Consider the following 18595-nt stretch of genomic DNA (forward strand, 5'->3'; position numbering starts at 1 on the left):
TCATCGTCTCCAACCATTTATTTCGCATCAGTGTACGCACAGTGTGCCTATAGACAGGAAGAAATGCGATGCTACCAAGTGGACCAATCACAGTTGTTGCCGTCTGCTTTGTCGCGACGCGCAGTTACATTTTTGGAGAAGTGCGTGTCAGGCTATGGCGTAGGGTAGAGGCTGATTTATACTTCTGCGTCAAATGAATGCCATAGGTATGTCGTAGTCGCGTTACCTACGCTGTACCCTATGCTCTACTCTAGAACAAGCACAGAAAATTCACCCTCCTTCTGCCTAAATCCATTCAATGGTCGTACATACCATCTCCTCTGATGTCTTCTCTCTTTTTTGCGTTGCAGTAATTTCAATAAAAGTAATGTTTGTTCAACATTTATTAGCTCCAACTCCAACATGATGTGCTCAGTCACCATTAGAAACCCCACCGCTAACTAGCGTTTTGGTGGTGAATTGCAGAGCGACGTAGACACACCAACGCACAGGTATAAATGCTCACAACAGCGCAGGCCACTTACGAAGGCTGCGGTGTAGGCTACTATGCAGAACTATAAATCAGCCTTATGTCTTACCCAAAACCCTCAAACCTGACTGTCCAGGTAGACCCATTGTTTTTGTCTGCTCCTGCCCCACTGAACTTGTGTCTGCATACCTCAACTCCATTATATCCTCCCTGATTCAGTTCCTACATCTGTGATACTTTACACACTCTTGATCTTTTCAATGACTTTAAGTTTCCTGGCCCTTTTCATCTCATTTTCACTATGGATGTATAGTCTCTATACATCTTTATTCCCCATAGGGAGGGCCTTAAAGCTCTCTGCTTCTTTCTGGACAACATTCGCAACCAGTTCCCCTGCACCATCACTTTCTTCCTGCTGGCGGAACCGGTCCTCACCTTCAACAATTTTTCGTTCGGCTCCTCCCACTTTCTTCAAACCAAAGGTGTAGCCATGGGTACTCACATGGGTTTGGGCTCTGCCTGCCTTTTCGTCATCTATGTGGAACAGTCTATGTTCCAAGCCTGCACTGACATCACTCTCCAACTCTTCCTACACAACACTGATGATTACATTGGGGCTGCTTCCTGCACCTATGCTTCATCAACTTTGCCGCCAACTTCCACCCTGCCCTCAAATTTACTTGGTCCATTTCATTTTTTTTTGTAATTTATTTTTTTATTGAAGTTCATCATCAAACATTTCCATAAGATGTATTTCAGACATTGTACATATATATCATATAAATCACAAATCTCCACAAAGTATTTATCTGAGGTATACACTTATAGAAAAGAGTGGAAAGAAAAAAACAAGCAAAAGGAAAGAACTATGTACAAGTAGGGAGTGATCTTTTTTTTTTAACAACAGATTCATTGATTTGGAGAATAAAATCAGGCCTATGAGGCATTATATAGTTAAACTATTTTTCCCAGTATGAATCAAATTGTTCCAGCTTATGGTTAACAGATGCTGTTATCTTCTCCATTTTGTAAATGTCCATTGTACTTGGTCCATTTCCAATACCTCTCTCCCCTTTCTCAATTTTTCTGTCTCCATCACTGGAGACAGCCTGACTACCGATATCATTTATAAACCCAGTGACTCTCATAGCTATCTGGACTATACCTCTTCTCACCTAGTCATGTGTAAAAATGCCATTACCTTCTTTCAGTTTCTCTGTCTCACCACACCTGCTCTCAGGAATCAGGCCTTTTCATTCCAGAACAACTGAGATGTCCTCCTCCTTCAAAGAAATGGGCTTCTTTTCCTCCACCATCAATGCTGCCTTCACCCAAATCTCTCCCATTTCACACACATTTGCCCTCACCCCATCCTCCCACTGCCACACCAGGGATAAGGTTCCTCTTGTCCTCATCTACCACACCACTAGACTCCAATGTCCAGCACATGACTGACTGTAACTTCTGCCATCTCCAACGGGATCTCACCACCAAGCACATCTTTTCTTTCCTCCCACTTTACACAGGGACCGCTCCCTATGCAACTCCCTTGACCACTTGTCCCTCCACACTGATATCTCTCCTGGTACTTAGCCTTGCAAACAGAACAAGTGGCACACCTTCTCCCTTACTACCTTTCAGGGCCCCAAACAGTGCTTCCAGGAGAGGCGACACTTCACCTGTGAGTCTATTGGGGCCATTTGATGTATCCGGTGCTCACGGTGTGGCCTCCTGTATATCAGTGAGACCTGATGTAGACTGGGGAGACTGCTTCGTCAAGCATCTTCACTTCATCTGCCACTAGAAGCAGGATTTTACAATGGCCACCCATTTCAATTCTACTTCCCATTTCTATTCTGACAAGTCAGTCTATGGTCTCCTCTACTGCCATGAGGCCACACTCAGGTTGCAGGAGCAACACCTTATACTTCTCTGGGTAGCCTCCAACCTGATGGCATGAACATCGATTTCTTGAACTTCCTGTAATTTCCCCCCCTCCCCCCACACCTTCATCATTCCCCATTCCCGTTTTCCTTTCCCACCTCATCTCCTTACCGGTGGATCACCTCCCTCTGGTGCTTCCCCCCTTCGCCTTCTTCCATGGTCTTCTGTCCTCTCATCTCAGCCTTCCCTTTCTCCAGCCTTTATTTCTTCCACCAACTTCCCAGCTCTTTACTTCACCCCTCCCCCAGTTTCACCTATCACCTACTACCTCGTACTACTTCCTCCCCTCCCCCCACCTTCTGAGTCTGATTCCTTACTCCTTTCCTTTCAGTCCCGGTGAAGTGCCTTAGCCCAAATTTTTGACTGTTTACTCTGTTCCATAGATGCTGCCCGGCCTGATGAGTTCCTCCAGCATTTCGTGTGTGTTACTTTGTATTTCTAGCATCAGCAGATTTTCTCCTTTTGTAACTTCAACTTGTTTGAACTCTCACAAATGTGTAAAAAAAATACTATGGCAGAAGAACGGTGTCCAATATTATTAGAGTGACTGACTATTGTTGGATATTTGTGGGGCCTTGCATTTAACAAATTGTCTAAAATTATTTACATTATTCCTTTCCTGTCCATATACCTATCCAATTTTTTAAAAAAATGACAAAATCAAACCTGTCACTACCACTTTTACCAGAAGCTCGTTCCACACAGCTACCACTCTCTGAATAAAGAAATTCCCCCTCGTGTTACCCCTAAACTTTTGCCCCTTAACTCTCAACTCGTATCCTCTTGTTTGAATCTCCCCTACTCTCAATGGAAAAAGCCTATCCATGTCAACTCTATCCCCATAATTTTAAATACCTCGATCAAGTTCCCCCTCAACCTTCTACACTCCAAAGAATAAAGACCTAACTTGTTCAACCTTTCTCTGTAACTTAGGTGCTGAAACCCAGGTAACATTCTAGTAAATCTTCTCTGTACTCTCTCTATTTTGTTGACATCTTTCCTATAATTCGGTGACCAGAACTGTACACAATATTCCAAATTCGGCCTTACCAATGCCTTGTACAATTTTAACATTACAACCCAACTCCTATAGACTCAATGCTCTGAGTTATAAAGGCCAGCGTACCAAAAGTTTTCTTCATCACCTTGTCCACATGAGATTCCACCTTCAGGGAACTATTTTCATTGTAACATTCAAGATGACTGTCAATATCTTCAAATTCCTATTAGTTTCTAACTTGCTGAAGTGGTGAAATTATTTCATTTTCACTTCCTGCCCCTTCTGGGATCTCCAAGCCTGAATGCTTGAAACCACAGAGAACAAAACAGTTCTGAATTGCCTTATTGCTATGAACGCAAACACAGGCAACTGATGCTATTTAAAAACTGCTCGCTCTAAGCACAGTAAAGTGCCTAACGGTCACATAAGCGCACACGATTGACACTAGTTAGAAAATGTTTGCCAACAGTATCCTGTCCTAATTAAGCAGCATAGTGTCCCGAATAAACAAAGGAAATCCCAAGCTATTTACTCGATTTGTTTTTGTTCTTTTGGCGCTGCCCTGATTAACCGATGGACCAATTAACTGGAATTCACTGTACTATTTGAAAATATTAATGCTATATGTAAACCGGCCGATGACACTTTTGTTGGTGAAATCTCAGATGCCGAGGAGGATATGTACAATGAGGTAGACTGCCTGGTTGAGTGGTGTCATAAATAACAACCTCACACTCTGTGTCAGCAAGACCAAAGAGTTGATTGTGGACTTCAGATAGGGAAAGCTGAGAGATTACATGCTAATCATTGAGGGGTCAGTGAATGAAATGGTGAACAGTTTCAAGCTCCTGGACATCAACATCTTTGAGGATCTATTTTGGGCTCAATACATCGATGAAATCATGAAGAAAGCATGTCAACAACTCTACTTGGTCAGAAGTTTGAGGAGAAATGGTATATCAACAAAGAATCTTACAAACTTCTGTACACAGTGGAGAACATTCTGATCAATTGCATCACAGCCTGGAATGCAGTCTCCAAACTACACGATCACAAGAGGATGCAGAGTTGTAGACTCCATCACAAGGACAACCTTCCACAATACGGAGGACATACTCAGGCAGCACCCATCATTAATGGCCCTCACCATTCTGACGTTTCCTCTTTTTGTTACTACCTCAGAGAGGAGGTACAAAAATCTGAACTCCCACACTCAATGATTCAGAAACAGGTTCTTCCCCTCTGCCACCAGATCTCTGGATAGTCCTTGAATACTACCTCGTTATTCCTTCTTTTTCACTATTTATTTTTACAATTTATTATAATTTTATGTCTTTGCATTGTATTGCTGCCATAAAACAACACATTTCCCACATGTTAGTGATAACAAGTTTGATTCAAATTCTGAAGTTTCTTAATAATTCTTCAAACCTGGCATCACATTACTTCATGGCCAGTAGTGTCACTGCAACTTGTTAATATTTACAATCACAGAATTATTATGGCACAGATGATAATCATTTGTTACTTCCAAAAGCCAGCATTCAATCCCATCAATGTCATTTTTCACAGTTTCTCCATGTCCCTGCAAATTACTGCCTCCCAAGTGCTATCCAGCTTACTTGAAGGGAATGTGCTACGACTGTGAAAGGTGAATTTTAATGGAAATAATTTTCCTTGCTTTCATAATTATAAGTAAACCATCCGCTTTACCTGTCTCTGTTGCTACCAACTTCTGCAACACCATTTGGTGTTGGAATCAGTAGATCAACCACTCCTGTCTCCAACTCCTGGAAATTGAAAATAGAAATTAAATTGTTGTTCAAATAAATTGCTGCTGTTAGTGAACAAAGTTATTTAACTATTCACATTTCATATTAAATAAAATTGAGAATATCTTCTTGATGTGGTTGTAAAACTGTAAGAACATAATGTTGGATTGTTCAAGGAGTTGCTCAAATAGTTTGAAAAGCAACTTTTTACCTTTCACAACTGAGCTTATTTGCTGTCAGATGGAAGGTTAAAGTTGAGAACTTAGAAAAGCATTGCTTTCTTTCTGTTTATGATCAAAATTAACTCCTTACTGAATGAGGTGGACATCAGATTTTAAACAAGTTCACACTTAACCAGCTTCTATTCAGAATATGATTAGGTAATAAGGCAATGAGATACCATTGATTGATTTTTTTTGACATGCTATTAAGTCAAGAAACATAAATGACTACATTTGGGGACTTCCTTGAAGGGGATTAACAGATCAGTTGCCTGCTACAGAGAAGGGGGCACAAAATAGTTATTCATTTGAAAAGACGCCTGGAGACAATACATCTGAAAGGCCCATCTCCATGGTACTTGAGGCGCCCGAGTGGATCCACAGAAATTAGTTTGAGAAAATGCTTACCTCAGGGTGGACAAAGACAGTGAGGATGTGCATGGATCTAAGAACTTTACAAGAGGCTGTAATATTTTTATTTTATTTCCTCAGAGAGCCAATGAGGTAGATACAACTATTAGCTTCAGGCTGAGCTGATGAGCAAAACACTGATGGCAGTGGGGATTAAGCATTTTTCAGTTTTGGAAGAAAAGAATAGAATGCCACATTGAGAAGGTGAGATTAAGCAAGCTGGGAGGAGGCACAGAGCACACATAAACACATGCATTAACCTTTGGGCTGAATGGCTTTCTATACTGTGTAATATTTTGCAAACCAAAACTTACCTGACACATTTCAGTAATTGTGTCATCAAATACTCCACCGGCATCATCAGCTCCTTCGCCAATCAATTTCACTTTCCAAGCTCGTGATGGAAGCCTCAGTTCTGAGGCATTGAGCTGCACAACTTGCTTGGCAATCTGAATGAAGATAGGCTTGGTTGACCGACCCCTGAAGTAAGATATGGATATAAATAAACAGCAACTGATATTTTAAACTGTACTTTGAGGAAAGTAGCTCTGATTTAAAAAATAAAGCAATGCAAAGGCCAGTTCGATTTGATCTAGCGCTGCGGTAATATTTAAACAGACAAAATAATATGTTAACTTTTAACACTGGCAGGTATCATGAAGTAAATGAGTTGCAAACATCAAGAATACATTTCAGGGTAGGTTTGCTGATATAGTTATGGAAATAATACTGAAAATGGACCAATTAAACTGCTGATTGTGTAAGTCTGAAATGGAAACAGCAAATGGTGGAAATACATGTCAGGAAATATGTGTTGAAGAGAAACAAATTTATGTTTAAGACTGAAGGCTCAAAGCAGAAATCAGGATTTGAAAAATAAATTAGTTTTAAGTTGCAAAAAGGATGGATATGGTTGAAGAGGACAAAGGGAATATCTCTGAAAGCGTGAGGCTTGAAAGCTGTGAAGTGTAGAACTGTACTAAGTGGCCAGCAGGGCAACTACTACATCTGGATGGATTGTTAAGGTGTTTGAATTGGGAAGAAATGAGGTAAAATGACTGATGTTTCTGAACCTAGGCTTCCTTTCTATTATAGCTGGCAGAACTAAACCACGGCTCAATTATTTCCCACACCTTTCTCTTACTACTCTTTTCCTGGTCAGTGGAGTGCACTATTTCTTGTTTTCTACCAAACACCAGTCTCTGTATTCAATGTATCATCCTTTGCAAATTCCAGATCTTCAAGGAAATTCCACCACACTTTACCTAATCATTTTAGAATTCCAAAGAGACCACTATTTTTGTGACTCTTATTTCACCATTGCCAATCATGCCCATCTCTTAAGGCAATTTCCCTTGAAACTGCATGAGATGTGACCCAAGCATCATTTCTGCTTCCCTTCCCACAGATGCCATCAGACCTGCTTAATGTTTCCAACATCTGCTATTTTAAAAATCTGCTTACTGGATGTTATAACTTTATATAATATTTAACAGCAGAGAGACAACAATCTCAAAAGAAAACATTTTCTAATATACCAGAAGAGTAAGACCAAGTTCACTGCTATGAAAAAATGCTTTAAAACAATGATGTAATTGATCATTGGAAACAGGTCAACTTGATTTTAAATAAAAAGGATTTCACAGAAACATAGAAAACCTACAGCACAATACAGGCCCTTCCGCCTACAATGCTGTGTCGAACATGTACTTACTTTAGAAATGACCCAGAGTTGCCCATAGCCCTATATTTTTCTAAGCTCCATATACCTATCCAGGAGTATTTAAAAGACCCTATTGTATCTGCCTCCACCACCGTCACTGACAGCCCATTCCACGCACTCACCACCCCCTGCGTAAAAAAACTTAACCCTGACATCACTGCTGTACCTACTTCCAAGCACCTTAAAACTGTGCCCTCTCATATTAGCCATTTCAGCCCTGGGAAAAAGCCTCTGACTATCCACACAATCAATGCCTCTCATCATCTTATACACCTCTATCAGATCACCCCTCATCCTCCACCACTCCAAGGAGAAAAGGCCGAGTTCTCTCAACCTATTCTCATAAGGTATGCTCCCCAATCCAGGCAACATCCCTGTAAATCTCCTCTGCACCTTTTCTACGGTTTTCACATCCTTCCTGTAGTGAGGTGACCAGAACTGAGCACAGTACTCCAAGTGGGGTATGACCAGGGTACTATATAGCCTCTCGGCCCTTAAACTCAATCCTATGGTTGATGAAGGCCAATGCACTGTATGCCTTCTTAACCACAGCGTCAACATGCTCAGCAGCTTTGAGTGTCCTATGGACTCAAGACTCCAAGATCCCTCCGATCCTCCACACTGCCAAGAGTTTTACCATTATTAATATATTCTGCCATCATATTTGATGGCAGAATATAGTATTAATGGTAAAATGAACCACTTCACACTTATCTGGGTTGAACTCCATCTGCCACTTCGCAGCCCAGTTTTGTATCCTATCGATGTCCCACTATAACCTCTGATAGCTCTCCACACTGCCCACAGCACCTCCAATCTTTGTGTCACCAGCAAATTTACTAACCCATCACTCTACTTCCTCATCCAGGTCACTTATAAAAATCATAAAGAGAAGGGGTCCCAGAACAGACCCCTGAGGCACACCATTGGTCACTGACCTCCATGTAGAGTATGACCCAAGCCAATTTTGGATCCACAAAGCAATGTCCCCATGGATTCCATGCTTTCTTACTTTCTCAATAAGCCTTGCATAGGGTACCTTATCAAATGCCTTGCTGAAATCCATATACACTACATCTACTGCTCTACCTTCATCAACGTGTTCAGTCACATCCTCAAAAAATTCAATCAGGCTTGTAAGGCATGACCTGCCTTTGACAAAGCCATGTTGACTATTCTCAATCATATTATGACTCTCCAAATGTTCATAAATACTGCCTCTCAAGATCTTTTCCATCAACTTACCAACCACTGAAATAAGACTCACTGGTCTATAATTTCCTGGGCTATCTCTACTCCCTTTCTTGAATAAGGGAACAATATCTGCAACCCTCCAATCCTCCGGAACCTCTCCTGTCCCCATTGATGATGCAAAGATCATTGTCAGAGGCTCAGCAATCTCCTCCCTCACCTCCCACAGTAGCCTAGGGTACATCTCGTCCGGTCCCGGAGACTTATCCAATTTGATGCTTTCCAAAAGCTCCAGCACATCCTTTTTCTTAATGTGTACATGCTCAAGCTTCTCAATTCACTGTAAGTCATCCCTACAATCACCAAGATCCTTTTATGTACCGAATACTGAAGCAAAGTATTTATTAAGTACCTCTGCTATCTCCTCCGGTTCCATACACACTTTTCCACTGTCACCCATTCTTCCGTCTCTTCCGTTCAGTTCCCAGCCCTTAGCAATTCTAGTTTAAACTCTCCCCAATAGCCTTAGCAAGCCTCCCTGCCAGGATATTGGTTCCCCTCGGATTCAACTGCGACCCGTTGTTTTTGTACAGGTTGTGCTTGCCCCAAAAGAGGTCCCAATGATCCAGATATCTGCCCTCTGCTCCAATCCCTCAGCCACGCATTTATCCTCCACCTCACATTGTCGCGTGGCACAGGCAGTAATCCCCGAGGTTACTACCTTTGAGGTCCTGCTTCTTAACTTCCTTCCTAACTCTCTGTAGTCTGTTTTCAGGACCTCCTCCCTTTTCCTACCTGTGTTGTTGGTACCAATATGTACCACTACCTCTGGCTGTTCACCTTCCCACTTCAGGATAACATGGACGCAATCAGAAGGTGATCTTGGTAGACCCATTTGACCTTACTCTTTATGAACACTCAGACAGTCAAGTGATAACAACAATATGCTGCTGTTTAATTAAAAAAATCAGCTGATGAATTTATGTGATGCCAATCATCTGGGATTATGGAACGCTAAGCCACTTACAGTGGCTAATTAATCCATCAAACTGCATGGTTGATGCGCTTGTATTAGGGAGGTTTCAAAGGAGGTTCACAAAAATGATTCCAGGATTGAAAAGCTTATCATAAGAGGAGTGTTTAATGGTTCTAGGCCTGTACTCACTGGAATTCAGAAGAATGGTTGGGGGGAAGGTGGAATCTCATTGAAACCTGTTGAATGTTGAAAGTCATCAATAGCATGGATGTGAAAAGGAGGTTTCCTATGGTGGGGGAATCCAAGACCAGAGAACACAACCTCAGAATAGAGGGACGTCTATTTAGAATAGAGATGAGGAAGAGTTTCTTTAGCTAGTGAGTGGTTCATCTGTGGAATTTGTTGCCACAGGCAGCTGTAGAGGCCAAGCCAGTGGATACATTTAAGGCAGAGATTGTTAAGATTCCTGATTAGTCAAGGCATGAAGGGATATGGGGAGGAGGCAAAAGATTAAGACTGAGAGGGAAATGGATCAGACATGAGGAAATAGTGGAGCAGATTTGATGGACCAAATGGCCTAATTTTACTGCTGTAACTTATGGACATTACAGTATTCCATCATGTTCCTGACAATGCTTGCAGACAGCAAAAAGGCTTTAAGGAGTCAGGAGATGAGCCATTTGATAAAGATTACCCAACTCCTGACATCTTTGTAGTCACAATATTTAAAGAATTAAAAGCTTTCAGTGAGTAGTGAATCCCAGAATGTTTGTCAGGAATTTTGAAGATGTGAATGGTGTTAAATGTTTACAATAGGTGGTTATAAGGATAGTGATTGTTCTATAACTTGTGTGGTATATATGTTAGCTTCCTGAAGTGGCTCGTGCCTATAACTTGCTAAACATTTTGCTGCCCAGGAACATGGGCATTTGATTATTGGAGGAGCTACAAATGAAATTGTACAAGGTGCAATGATCAGTAAACATGAGTAAATTAATGAAGGATAGGTGATGATTGATGGTGGTACAGCAGTGAGAAACTTCTGTAGCAATGATATAGGCTCAGATGATTACCCAAAAAAATCAGAGGCAACTTCCTTTATGCTGGGTATGTTTCCATCTGGTCAAAAACTATCCCTGATTTTCACAGGTTTCAATTTTATTCCAGCATCATTGGATTTCTGCAAATTCCAAGTGATCTTATTTAGAGTGTAGAACATTGCAGTACAGGCCCTTTGGCTCACGATGTCATGCTGACCTTGTTTAATATAAACAATATTTGTTTAACATTTCTTTCTTTTTTTAAAAAATAAATCCACATTAGCTCTCTCTAATCTGTTCATATTTATCCAAATACTCAGTAACTCCCCAAAACAGACTAATTATAAAGCTGCAGGCCCATTATCCTAACTTACCTTTCTGATCCTTCTTAAATAAGAGCGTATCATATTACTTCCCGGTAACATTGAAGCTGCTGCACAACATCAGGACACTCAAGATTTCCAGCATCTGCAGAATCTCTTGTGCCTCCATTCAGCCCCCAAGCTTGTTTTGACATTAGGTCATCGAAAAAAACTTCTAATGATCTTGGGTTTATAAAGAACCAAAATAATTTTGATTCGATTGCTGTGGTTTTGTCATGAAATTAGAACCATTCACAGTATTGTACTTTCTCTATACTTAAGCAAGAAGTGAACTGTGAGTCATTCAGGCATTGGTAAGGAATAGCTAGAAATGCATCACTTATAAAAAACATATTTAGTTACACTGAAATATTTTACTTCAAGAAAATGAATGTTTCTTAATTTAAATCTATAGCAATTTGATAAATTGATTGATAGCTTGTGTCTCTAAGATGAGTGGTGAGGTAAATTTAAACAAAACCATTCAATACCAACTAGCAGACTTGCTCAACACACAATATACCTTGCAGAAATTCTCTTCACCGTGATCTGAGGTCCATAGGTCTTTCCCTGAATCATAGTTCTTCCTATTGATCGCACTAGTGGCAGAATGTTGACTTTCGGAGAAAGGAGTCCTCTTAGCCGCCCTTGAGCAATTGCTGAAGCTCCAACATTATACAGGGATACATTAGTCTGTGGAAAAGGGTCAAAAATAAACTTGGCAATAACTTAATTTTGTTTTGATGTTCGTAACTGTAATGATATTTTGTTTAATTTTTAAAATATCCTGCAAGAGAGAAGAAAACTGCATTTTTCAATAGGTGTTCACCGATTTTTGGGGAATTCAAAAATAATTTCTGGGGAATACCAAAGCTTCCAACAGAAAGAACATTGCAGATTGCTGTGATTCCCTATTTAGTGACTATCTACTGAATAAAGAAATAACAGGAATAAGATGGAGAGGCGGTTAATAAACAGATTTCAATGTGGCAGTTTTTTTTGCTGAAAGTTAATTTAAAATTCTGAAGAAAGGCCTCCGCTCTAAAGAAGGGTCCCTGAGCCGAAAGGTTAACATGTTTATCTCCTTCCCAAATTTTCTGTTCTTCTTTATTTTATTTATTTAGAGAAACAGCAAGGTAACAGGCACTTCTGGCTCAACAAGCCAGCGCTCCCAATTACACCAATGTGACCTACTAGCTCTGTACTTCTTTAGAATATGGGAGGAAAGTGGAGCACCAGGAGGAAACCCATGCAGTCATGGGGAGAATGTATAAATTCCTTACAGTGGCAAAACTGAAGCCAGGTCACTAGCGCTATAATAACAATATGCTACCTGCTACATTACCGTGTTGCCTTGTATAGATCACAGATTCTGCAGTTTTACTTTTTCTCACATTTAAAAAGACCACAGAGTATAAGCCATTTCCCCCCAGGTTTGGGGCATACAGTGGGCCATACAGTGGCATGCAAAAGTTTGGGCACCCCTGGTCAAAATTTCTGTTACTGTGAATAGCAGTAAAGATGCTAAAGTGACTAAAAGATGACCTGATTTCCAAAAGGCATAAAGTTAAAGATGACACATTTCTTTAATATTTTAAGCAAGATTACTTTTTTATTTCCACCTTTTACAGTTTCAAAATAACAAAAAAGGAAAAGAGCCTGAAGCAAAAGTTTGGGCACCCTGCATGGTCAGTACTTAGTAACACCCCCTTTGGCAAGTATCACAGCTTGTAAATGCTTTCTGTAGCCAGCTAAGAGTCTTTCACTTCTTGTTTGGGGGATTTTCACCCATTCTTCCTTGCAAAAGGCTTCTAGTTCTGTGAGATTCTTAGGCCGTCTTGCATGTACTGCTCTTTTGATGTCTATCCACAGATTTTCTATGATGTTTAGGTCGGGGGACTGTGAGGGCTATGGCAAAACCTTCAGCTTGACAGAAGGTACATCAAGTCACTTGGATAGCAGTGGGAAGTTACATGGGGATGTAAAACAGTTGAATGAGCAAAGGTTTGGCCATTACAATTCAATATGATAAAAGAGAAATTCAACATAACACATTATACATTTTCCCCAGATTCTGGCCTGGTTAGCAACAACTACAATTATTAAAAAAACAATTAATCACAACAGTATCCAACTCACTTTTTTTTTAAAAAAGTGATGTTTGTAAAAGGAATACCTGATTTTTCAAGTTGAGATTCAGTAGTCGCCAAGACTTGTGCATCAGGTCAGAGAAGTGAAACAGAACCTGTAACCTATTTGTAAGGGCTTCTGGGCTACAGTCTTTAAGCATGCTGTACTGAGGAGGTACCATCTGTGGCACACCAAGTTGAACAGGAACTGTGCTTCCTTTAATTAAAAAAAGGTAAGTTAAATTTCATTCAAAGTTAATTCAGCTGTACTTCTCGTCACACCACAGAGAAATTCAGTTCCCAAGTAAAATTATATTTTCTACAAATGAAATACTTGCATCTGTCTGACAAGTTTGACTTTCCCATGGGTTTTAACAGAATGAAATTTATTAAATACTTTAGCAGGAGTTCTTTATATCAGTGCTTCAAAAATATGCTTTCATTAATGATGTTTTAGCCACAACAATGGTAACACGCATTCCAGAAAAAGCTAGCTTGAGCTTATATCATTCATTTAAAAGTAAATGCGCTAATGTTCTCAGGATGTAAATGTTACCAGCAAATACATTTACTACTATTACAATACAATACACATTTACTACTATTATCTCAAAATGTCCTAAGCAGGGTCTGGATGTCTTTCAATAACGAGATGCAATATCAGCTCAGGTTAAGCACTGAATCGGATCTTATGGTACACACCCAAAGGTAATGTAAAAGAAAGAAAAAGATCAAGTAAATATTCAAAATTAATATCTTTAAACTGTTTTCATTCTGAATTCTGTGTCTCCAGCTCCTAAGGTACCCCAGCATCACCACTGATATTATTTCTCCATGCCACAAAGTTTCTTCAAATTCCTTTATGAAAGGACTTCAGAAAGTTCATAACCTGGTAAAAACTAATCATCTTCCAGATGTCAGTTGCTATAATATAGAACCAAAGCAAAACTGTAGGTGTAAGTTATTCAGTCCTTCTAATCTGCTCTAACCTTTCAGTATGATCATGGATGATAATCCAAATTCAATACTGTTCCTGACAGCCCTTACAAAACTATCTAATTCCTTCTCGAATAAATGGCTCTCTGGTAGAGAATTCCGCAGGCTCACCACAGTCTGTGAAAAGATTTGTTTTCCCTTTTACAGTTTTAAATGGCCTTTCCTTTTTCCTTCGGCTGTCAGCCCTGGTTCTGGACTCCCAGACCGCAGCATTGGGAACATTGTTTCCTGCATCTCTTTTAGAATGGGATCCCCTCTCAATATACTGAAATCTGGTGAATAGAAGCCTGATTGACACAATCTCCATTCATGTGTCTATAACCATTTGATAACTTTGATACACTTCCAGTGCTCTACACTATTCCATTTAAACCACAACCTGATCATACATGTACCAAATATTTCTGTATAGTTTCATCAATACTTCGTGTCTCAAGATAAAGCATAACTGTTACCTGGAGTTCCAGGTGAAGGAGGAGGGGTGGTCCACGCAGCACTGTGACACCGGCCAGCTGAAATCTGATGAATATTTCTCCCTTGAAGTGCAGTAATTAATGTTGGTTCTTTAACTTGATTGGCATGATTTAGACCAAGCTATTGAAATTAGTTAAAAAGTACTGTATCATTATTGTGCATTATGGATACAGAATTTAAAGATTTCCAAATGGATGAAAGAAAAGATTAAAAGCTGGAAGAACCCAGCAAGACAGGTAGCATCTACGGAGGAGAATAAACAGTTGAGTTTTTGGGCCAAAAGCCTTCATCAAGACAGCTCCTCCAGCACATTGTGTGTGTTGCTCAAGAATTCCAGCATCTGCAGATTCTCTTGTGTTTAGGAAAATATTCAAAAACATGTTGTTAAAATATGCAAAAATTCTACAAAAAGAAAGCTTTGTAAATATAGCTAAGAGGAACATGAGCAACAAGGTTTATTTAGCTTAATTTCAATGGTCCTGGCTATTACAGGATTAATCTGATACAAGATAAGTTTTGGGAATCAAGGACTTAAAACTACTGCACGCTATTGTTGCTATGTATCTTATCTTGAATTACACCACCAGTACATTCACTCAAACTTTATTTCATGAATAAGTATACCTTAAATGAAATTTTAATAGCAGTTTGATGTCAAATTGTGAATAATAGCAAACTTTGGCTATTCCAAAAAAACACAAATTTATCAGATCTAAACCTTACTTTCATGATTTCAAATATTTATAACTCACAAAGTTAAATTTAGAATTCAATGGGTTCAATGATATAAGTATGAAAATGGAGAGTTTTAAAATAATCTCTTTAGGTGAAGTCATTCATTCTTTGAATGAAAACATTTTAATACACTTTTAATTAATGCCATATTAGGAAATCAGAGAGTTAAGTCATTGTACGTAATATACACATTCATTGAAAAATGCTGCTTTCTCATTTTCTTAAAAACGGCATCCACTTTGAAGAGGAGGTTGGAACAAGAAACAGAGTGAATGGGAATCAATGTTTTACCTACAAAATACAAAACAACAAGCATCATAGTTAGATACATCAGTGGTGATAATTATGGCTATTTTTGCTAAGGCCACTATAGAGTATGGAACAGCAATCCTGTCTGAACTTTCATTGCCTTAAAGTGATGCTGAATCCATTGTAATGTTCCAAGGGCAGTCCAATCAAATCATATAACTCACACAGCTGAAAAATACATAACCTTTTTAAAGAAACTTCTGGCTGGAGTTGCTCAGTATTATGAAAAATGGCACAGATTAGATGAACAAAAGAGATTAATGATTTTTCAGAATGTGAACTTCTGTTGTTTTTGCTTTATACCTCACTATGGCACAATCATTTTGATGAAAGTGTGTATCATTTCCAACAAATTAAAATACAACTTGGCAATGGAATGTCAAGTCAAATTAGGTAACATATTTTGAAGAAATAATTTTCCATGCATTGAATATAGATATCCTACCTGACCTTCAGCATTACATCCCCAAGCAAATACATCTCCTGTTGAGCACAAAGCAAGTGTATGCTCTGATCCTACTGCAATATCTTCAACAAACATCGATTCTAACGCAGGCACCTGCTGTGGGCGGTTGTGATTACACAGCATTGAATCTGGCAAGCCTATAAGACGCTCTAAGGATAAAAAAAAAACTCCAAAGAATTAAAACATAGAACACAGACACCAACTGGCAAGTAACAGGCCTTTTGGATAACAATGTTGTGCCAAATGAATTAAATTAATAATGAAATGGCTAAGAAATGTCCATATCCTTTCATTTTCCTCATTGTCAAATGCCTATCTAACCGTCTCTAATGTTTCTGTCTAACACTATGCCAGGTAGCACATTCTAGGCATCCACCATACTCTGTGTAAAATCTTGCCTCTCACGTCTCTTTTGAAATGATCCCTTCTCACCTTAACTGCATGCTCTTTGGTTAGTAGCCATTTCAAATCTTGAAAGAAGATATTGTCTGTCTATGTCTCTCATAATCTTATACACCTCTAACAGCTCTTCCCTCAGCCTCCACTACACCAGAGAAAACAACATAACTTTGTCCAATCTTGAATTATAGCATATGCTCTGCATCCTGGCAACATCCTGGTAAACCTCTTTTGCATTCTCTCCAAAGTTTTGACATCCTTCCTATAAAGGGGTGACTAGAACTTTATGCAATACCCCATATGCAGCCTAAATAGAGTTTTGTAAAGCTGGAATATAACTTCCTAATTTTTGAACTCAATGCCTCAATAAACAAAGGCAAGCATGTCATACGTCTTCTTAACCACCCTATCAATCTGCATAGCCACTTTCAGGAAGCTAGGAACTTGGACCCCAATATCCTTCTGCTCATCAACACTGTTAAGGATTTAACATTCCTTAACAGTGTAATGTCTCTTTGCATTTGACCTAGTAAGGTGCAGAACTTCACATTTGGCCTTGTTAATCTCCATCTGCCATTTCTCTGCCCATATCTGCAAATGATCTATATCCCATTGTACTCTTTGCTAGTTTTCTACGCTATGCACACCACCACCAATCTTCACATCATCTGCAAAAAGACTAACCCAACCATCTACAATTTTATCCAGGTCATTTATCTACCTGACAAACAGCAGAGGTCCCAGTACAGATCTCTGTGAAACACCACTAATCACAGACCTCCAGCTAGAATAAGTCCCATTGACCACCACTCTCTATCTTCTATGTGTAAGCCAGTTCTGATTTCAAACAGCCAATTCATCATGGACCCCTTGCCTCTTAATCATCTAGATCAGCCTCTCATTAGGGACCTTGTGAAAAGCCTTACTAAAATTTTCGTAGACAATATCGACATCTCTACCTTCATCAAGCACCCTCATCATCTCAACAAATAACTCAATCAAGTTAGTAAGACATAACTTGCCCCGCACAAAGCCACACTAGCTCTCACTAACTGGGCCATGGTTTTCCAAATGATCAGAAATCCTATCCTGAAGAATTTTCTCCAGCAACTTCACCACCATTGACATGAGACTCACCAGTCTATAGTTTGCAGGATTATCCCTGGTGCCCTTCTTGAATAATGGAACAATAATGGAATAATAATTTTGCGGAGACTTCCCGGTTCTCAACATTTAAATCACAGCTGGTTGCTATCTGGTGTGGGCTTCGTAGAGATAATTTGTGTTTGGCTTCATGTAAAAATAATTCCCTCCAATATGCTATGCTTTTGGTAACCTGGTGGTGTGGCCGCTTTGTGCTGCTGTGGTCTTCTTTCTGCTCATGCACTGCTTTGTTTTGTGGAATAGCTACGATAGAGGCGAAGGCCTCAAGGACACTGTATTGTTTTGGCTCTAAAGGAAGGTGCAGAAGGAAATGAAAGGCGCAGACCGGTCATGCACATTCCTGCCCACTAATACAATTGTCATATTTTCTGCCTTATAATCATGGTGTTCCTGAGTACTGACATTAAACCAAGCAACTTCAGAATATAAGGAATAATTTAAAACACCCTTAAATATTGGCATTAGCAGCACACCAATCGATTGGAAGAGAGAGCAAGCTTCGTACAGCTTGGAAGAAAAATTAAAAAAAAGGAGTGTTTCAAGGGGCTCGGCGCATTAGTGGCAGACAAATTGATTTGCAATTCATTAGCAGGAGCAAATAACAGTAAACCAGTGTCAAAGCAGAGTGGCCATTGTGCGAAAGGACCAGTGTAGGAGTAGGAACTTGAAGCTTTGGCGAAGAGGCACAGGTAAATAGCAAGCAAGGCTGTTGTAGTGGTTGAATAAATAGTCACTAAATTACAGCTAATTATGTAAAAGGACGATGCAGGATCAGGTGATGTGCTGTAGCTGCATGATGTGGGAGCTGGGGGAC

The 18595-nt window shown here is 39.7% G+C and overlaps 1 protein-coding gene across 4 annotated transcripts in view; it reads right to left on the reverse strand.

Annotated features, from left to right (window-relative positions):
- The window catches only part of LOC140737724 (probable E3 ubiquitin-protein ligase HERC1), a 273953-nt gene that overhangs the window by 9510 nt on the left and 245848 nt on the right, over positions 1-18595 (reverse strand). For all 4 annotated transcript variants that reach the window (XM_073064301.1, XM_073064302.1, XM_073064299.1 and 1 more), the window contains 6 exons: positions 16198-16367; positions 14690-14828; positions 13286-13455; positions 11633-11802; positions 6132-6297; positions 5127-5203 (listed from right to left, as the gene is read on the reverse strand). In XM_073064301.1, the coding sequence (XP_072920402.1) occupies positions 5127-5203; positions 6132-6297; positions 11633-11802; positions 13286-13455; positions 14690-14828; positions 16198-16367 (892 nt within the window). The remainder of the gene's footprint in view (positions 1-5126; positions 5204-6131; positions 6298-11632; positions 11803-13285; positions 13456-14689; positions 14829-16197; positions 16368-18595) is intronic.

The sequence above is a fragment of the Hemitrygon akajei genome, chromosome 13 (genome assembly GCF_048418815.1).
Source record: "Hemitrygon akajei chromosome 13, sHemAka1.3, whole genome shotgun sequence".
NCBI lineage: Eukaryota > Metazoa > Chordata > Chondrichthyes > Myliobatiformes > Dasyatidae > Hemitrygon > Hemitrygon akajei.